Here is a 6,576-nt window from a genome sequence, read left to right as displayed (position 1 = left end):
CTCAGCCATGGGCCAAAAGGTGAGTGTGAAAGTGCTCTGAACCCACCCAACCTACCATGGGTAGGTTGAGAGGCAGGCACTAAGTGACCAAGCTGTGAGGTCTGCTTGGTGGAATGCAGTTCCCTTAATCAGATTAAGCGGATTTTTGCACACTGAAGTGATAGTTTTGGCATGATATTCCACACATGCCACACCATATGCATGTGGTATGGTTTTTGTAATGAAATTCAGTGCTAAAACAGTCATGATATGGATGTGGTCTATAATGCTTTGCCTGCCCCCTCAATATTACAATATTTAAGTTAAGCATGTGCTGCTAGTGCTAATGCTGAGGTTTCCATGACATTGTTAATGTTTCTTCCATAAAATATGACCATTTTTTTCAGGTTGGTTTTAACATGGCTTCTACTGTGTAGGATAGCTTGTCACAAAACTCTGACCCCATCATGCCAGTAGAACAGCTGCAATCTAAGATACATTTCCTGTTGAGTTTGCAACATGCCACACTATGCTGCCATGACACAGCAGCTGCTATTTCAACCTGGCTATCCTGGCGGGTTGTGAGTTGGCTGTCACTGATGAGTCACTTCATCAGTCCGCCACACATCAGTCAAATGGAACAGGCGTTTTGGAGTGGGGGTTGCAAGGAGCTGTGCTGCCCTGGTTTTTTGAACATTTGGAATGTTTGAATGAAACCTTTTATGGCTTCCTTTGTAAGTGTCCTGAAGTATGTTGACCTCATTAGACTGGGTGGGTTAACTGCACGAGGCAGTGCTATTCACTGCCAGGCTCCTGTGCCAGCCTGCTGGAATCAGCCACGTACGCCACAATCAATCAATCGGCCACAATCAATTCACACAGTACGCACGTGCCAAGCTTGTCACGTGCGTACTGTGTGGACATCTTTCGTTCCACTTGTTCCAGTTTCCAGAATGAACCCCACGCTCCGAGCGACGGAGTGTCTTCAGATGGAGGCACATGACAGATGGTAGACTGCAATCCAGCAAGGCTAGATGGCCAGGAGATTCGCCTTCAGTTGTTGCACCCGCCACCGTACATGCGCCGTTAGCAGAAGCTCTACAGTTGTCTGTTACTCAACCCCAGATCACATAATATTGAGATATCCGTCTTGGTACGCGAATCCGCACCATGTGCATCTGCCAAAAGCTTTCCGATTTGCCAATGTGCCGTCTATTTTTCGAAGTTGTGTTGAATCGGGTCGGAACTCCGTGCGTTTTTGTGCTGCCGCGTACCGACATACTTGGTCTCCCGACCCTGGCCTCAGCACGCGCCGCCGCGCCAAGAAGCGTCATCAGAAGCTTGTATGACCCCCCTGCGCCCACCTTTAAGCCGACCCTTGGGAGATCACTGCTTGCCAGCGATCATCATGACATCATGACAGACATGACATTGACTTGAAGGGTGCGTCGTCTTGCGACGGGTGGTATTTCTCCTCGCTATTTGGGCTGTAGGGTACCTCCGTGTACCGGATGTGTGCCGTTCCCTTGCTGAAGTTCGGCACACTTTCCTATGCTGGATGATTTTTATGTTATTTCTGGTAGATGCGATAAGCATTAATACCCGGCGGATGAATCAACATCAAAACCCTAACCCTGGATTGTGAGGCATCTCGCTTCCTGCGGTACAAGACATCTATCAACCTGTTCTTCAGACATAAAGACGCACCTCCCGTCTAAGCTTGAGGTCCCCACCACTTCCGTTGACTCGTGCAACTCCAAGTCGGCAATTTCGAGGTCGCTTATTGGCAGGATGCTCCCGGTAACTGATCGGCGAGACCTCGCAGTCATGACACGTACCACAAAATAATGGCCTTTATCGCCGCCGGTCGCCGATGTTCCCTGCCGGGTTTGACCTCCAGCCCCCCCCCCCCCTGCGGCGGGGAAGACGCACACGGCCGCCGTGTCCCCTCCCGCTCTGACACCCCTCCCGCCGACAGAGCGCACCGCCGTCGCCACCACCATGACCGGGAGGCTAGGGCTGCTGCGGACCATGGGCCGGGCGCGCACCGCCGCCGCCGCCGCGCCGCCGCCCCGACTCCAGTGCCGCTCTCGCGTCACGCTGGCGACGGGCGCGCTGCGCGAGGAGCCGCCGCGCAACCGCCTGGCGGTGATCGGCGCCTTCTTCACCGTGCTGCCGGGCCTGCTGATCGGCGCCAGCATCAGCAAGAACATGGCCAGCTTCCTCGAGGAGAACGACCTCTTCGTGCCGGCCGACGACGATGACGACATGTGACGCGCCCCTGTCGGTGGCGACTGTGAGTCGGGCGGGGGAGGGGGGGGGGGGGGGCGATCGCCGGTGGGGGTGTTCGCCGGTACGTGGATGGCGCGTGGCCAGGGTAAATATTTGTGGGACAGCGGGGTCTGGCGGACTTGCGTTGCACAGATGTTGCCCTTAGATGCCAAGAATTCCTACAACTCCAACGATATGAATCCCGAAAGATTAATGTGAATATTCGACGGAAGCCAACATGCGGTTTTTAAGCTACAACGTAACTCAAAGCGCATGTGTGGACATCTTTTTCTAAAATGCCGAACAAATAGACGTCAATGACGGGCTTGAGGGCCACATGGCCATCCCGCCAGGCTAAACGCCAGATAGCCATTCAATCACGGTGAATGAGATTGCAAATCCATTATGCATTAACTGGTGTAAACAAAATACATTAACTAGATACTCAAAATGCATTAACTGGTCTACACAAAATGATTAACTGGTCTACACAAAATGCATTAACTGGTGGACAGGAAGCAGTCCATCGCGACAAATAATGCTGCTCAGGATCCATTTGATCAAAGGAGAAGGTATCAGGGTACCGGTCTAAATTTGGGGGCTAAAAAACGGACCCGCTCGTAAGGGTCGCTATGAGGGTTTCATATTCAGACTGGAAGTCCAGTTTTCGTTTAGTTTCCTGAATTTTGCACCTCACAAAAAGAACCAACTTCCATTTTTACCAGAGCTGGTCGAAAAAAATCGCATGGTCGACCGGCGACCAGAATGTTTTTACAACGAATGACATGAATCCCGAAGTCTTTAAGAGAAACTGAACCGAATGGCATCCGGGCATCGCTGTGCAATCGGAGTTTCCTTTTGCAACCATTAACGTGATAGATAAATCCACGAGGCGACCATTGCGCATCCGCATGTCTTTCGGTCAGTTGGCAGCCGACCGTAGACAAATGGCGTAACCGCCGTTGATGGGATCTGGACCAGTATGATCTCCGAACACAAATTGCCGTATATCTGCGTCCTGGCCACTGAGCTACCGGGCCGTCGACGGATTGCAACAGCGTAGTTCGACTGGCATGGACCGTCTTTGTCATAAAGGTTCGACGACTCTTACGTATACTAAGGTTTCATGCATGGCGTGTGTTCGCATCTCGCCAGCACCAAAGCCCCGCTCGCCGCAGGGCACCACGGTTTATTTGTTGGGCCTTTCAGACATCTGTTCTTCTAGTTGCGGCCGTCAATGAAAGCAGCTGCAACTTACCGTGCACTCAAATACAACACTACCCTTTGGTTGGTCCCATTGCCCTGCGTGAAATTAAAGCCCGCACACAGTGTCCCAGTTTTTGTCTTTATTACCACGCTTGCTGTCAAATACTGTGATATATTAGACCGTAGATGACCAGGGGCGGATCTAGCCTGGAGTTTTGGGGGGGGGAGGGGGGGGGGGCAACCGTTCGTCGCGAGCTTGCTGGTGTGCGATCCGAGGTCCAGTGCACGGTGCTTCTCGCGAGCACCTGGTAGGGACACCATTCAAAACTGAAAAAAACATCGAAATGCTTTCGAATCTTAAACGGAAGTTAAAACAAAACAGTTAAAACAGTTAAAGTCAAAACAGATGGTAAGTAGACGAAACTTTTATGAAGTTTTGGGAATGTTTTGGGGGGGCCAAAACATACTCTGAGGGTTTGGGGGGCAATGGCCCCGGGTCCCCCCCCCCCCCTCCCCAGGATCCGCCTACGTAGATGACACACCTCAGCAGTCCTGCTGACTAAGTCCCCAGTGTAAAATGTGATGATACTCTACATCCTTTGGAGCATTTGTATTACTACATGATCTGTTGTTTCAATCGCGCAATTAAATGCATCGCGCTATTAGCTGTCGTAGGCGATGGCGTTCCGACTGTCAAAGTAGGTGGAACTGGAATTTCGGACTTGGAATTGGAAATTGGAACTCAATGTGGAATTTCAACTCCATTCAGAATCTACCTGATATTGGTGTGATATTCCGTAGGGGTCTCGCGTTTATCGTAGTTTGTGTGGACCCTGTGCGGTTGGAAGCTTGTATGCCTACGCGTGCATCTCATCATGCCAGGCCAATCTAAAAATCGTGTCTGCTAAATCATGTCGACTCCGCCACTGCCGTCATCCGTTCAACACGTACGTCCGCGTTCATTGTAAGCGAGAAATCATAGTCGCCGCCCTTAACAACCGCGAAGACGCTCCGCACGACACGACACCGGTCGAGTGAGATGTTGCGGAAGATGTGCGGGCAACGCTAAATCCGGCGATCCAACGACCCTGCCGCTATTCCATTACAGAGCCGAGCCGACGCGGCCGAGCCCGCTTCGTCCTCCTGGTCACAGCTCGTCCGGGCTGCGTTCTCCTCGTCGCAGCTCGTCCGGCTGCGTCCTCCTCGTCCCAGCTCATCGCGGCCGGCGGGCCGATGCATACCAGCCGCTGAATGATGTGGTGTGGACTGGGCGGTGCAGCGCCACGGGAGACGGTTTACAATAACGTGACACGAGCGTGCTTGGTGTGATGGCGTGGTCCCGGCTGATGGCGAGTCAGCTTTATCTGTTGTGAAATTGTTTGTGTTTTGTTCACCATAATATATGACTGGAACGCGTGGATCTCCTGAAATCGGACCATGTGAGAGGTTCCCACAGTTGCCTGCAGTACAGTGACATTTCAGTGACTGCAGCTTGGTCAGAGCACGCTGCTGTCCTATGCTGCTGAGACGCACTGAGAAAGGTGAGAGCCATTCTGGCCAAGCAAGTGCTCTGGGATTACATCCTTGTTTTTTCTGCTGCAAGCAGGGGGTGCTTGTCAGCATGACTCTTCAGTCAGCAAAACAGCTAATTATCAATCCTTTGAAAAACTAACAACTGTTATGCACAAGAGTGCCATTACAGGCACCTATGTTTCAAATCATGCATACCCCAAAATGCAACTCATACAACTTTGGTGACTGCAGAACTTTGCACAACACACAGCCTTGCAAATGCAACCTCTGGGCTCAGGTCCACGACCAAGCTTTTAGTCAAATCACTTGTGAAGTGGAATTATGAAGGGCAATAACAAGGAACATGCATCTCACATGTAATAAGTTGAAAACTACTCCAACCATGGCCATATGCGAGCACACCAGTAAGGGTACAGATAACTTGCTTGCTCTTTGGGCTGGCTATGATTCAGTCTACTTTTTCTTGCACAATTATGATGCAACAGTACATATAGGCATATTACATGATACATATGCACATGGATTCCCAGACTTTGACCTATCTCCATGTCAACCCATTGAAATAACTAGGCATTGGGTCCAGGGATCTTCAGAATGATGAACATGCATCATAGAAACCAACAGATGTAATACCAGAACATGTAAAATCAGATGTGTAGTCTCCTACCCAATTGGAGGCTCTGGCTTTCCCCTTACTTTGGGGAGAAACTGTGCCAAATTTGATAATAACTATCTGTACATGTCCCAGAGGAAGGTTTAGCCATTTTCCCCACACAGGCATCCTCCCAACTTATCTTGTTCAACTAAGCCTCTTTGTGGACTGCAGAGAAGTGCTCAAAGTCTATATCTGTGTAGACTGTAGGCAAGTGCCTAAAGTCTGCACAAAGACATGAGGCAAAACCTGTACATGACTTCAATATTTAATCCTCATAAGAACTGGTGAGCCAGGTTACACAAGCTGCTAGAACTACGCTTCCAAACCATTAGATCACCCTAGAAGAACGTCAGGATTGCCCCTAAACCACAACCACTTAACCCACACTTCACCCACTGACAGCTGCTAAGGTACCACCTTCCGAAATCTCGAACGGACCACGGCTCCAACGGTTCTTCCTTTGGTTGTTCTAGGTCCACCAATTATCGCCACACCCGACCCGCTCACGCGCCTTCTATTGAGCTTCACGCGTTTTACTGCATGAGCCAGAAGACAGATGACAATGCGCCATTAATGACTTAGACAAGCCGGAATTGTAGTCATTAAATTGTTGCGTTTGCGCGCCTCGATGGGAACCGAAGATCCTTTGTTTTATTTTGTCCCGTCATGTTCTGCAACGACATGACGGTAACTCGACAGACTCAGCTTATGCCTCACGAACGAATCACGATACTCGAGAGCAAATTTTAAAGGGCACGCACGGCAGCCAGCCGACAAGTGAATTGGTCGTCCCGTTCGCTGCTGCCATCTATTGCTTGTGGGTGAATTAAACACGACGGGCAAAGTCTCGTCCGGCGGAGGCGAGGCCGTGTGCGATTTGTGGTGGCCTAGTGTTTGCGCGGTGCATATATCGTTTGGCATACATTATTGAC

At 50.6% G+C, this 6,576-nt stretch overlaps 1 protein-coding gene across 1 annotated transcript; it reads left to right on the top strand.

The window, feature by feature from the left end:
- LOC119113995 (essential MCU regulator, mitochondrial) lies at positions 1–4,876 on the top strand. Its single transcript, XM_037238231.1, has 3 exons — positions 1–19; positions 1,958–2,275; positions 4,565–4,876. The coding sequence occupies exon 2, from the start codon at positions 1,981–1,983 to the stop codon at positions 2,251–2,253; it is 273 nt and encodes a 90-aa protein (XP_037094126.1). The 5' UTR covers positions 1–19; positions 1,958–1,980; the 3' UTR covers positions 2,254–2,275; positions 4,565–4,876.
- Positions 4,877–6,576: the final 1,700 nt, after the last annotated feature.

This window comes from Pollicipes pollicipes, unplaced genomic scaffold (genome assembly GCF_011947565.3).
Source record: "Pollicipes pollicipes isolate AB1234 unplaced genomic scaffold, Ppol_2.1 Scaffold_7262;HRSCAF=8765_pilon_pilon_pilon, whole genome shotgun sequence".
Taxonomy (NCBI): Eukaryota; Metazoa; Arthropoda; class Thecostraca; order Pollicipedomorpha; family Pollicipedidae; genus Pollicipes; species Pollicipes pollicipes.
Note: the sequence above shows the minus strand (reverse complement) of the source record. Positions and strands in the feature narration are given on the sequence as shown.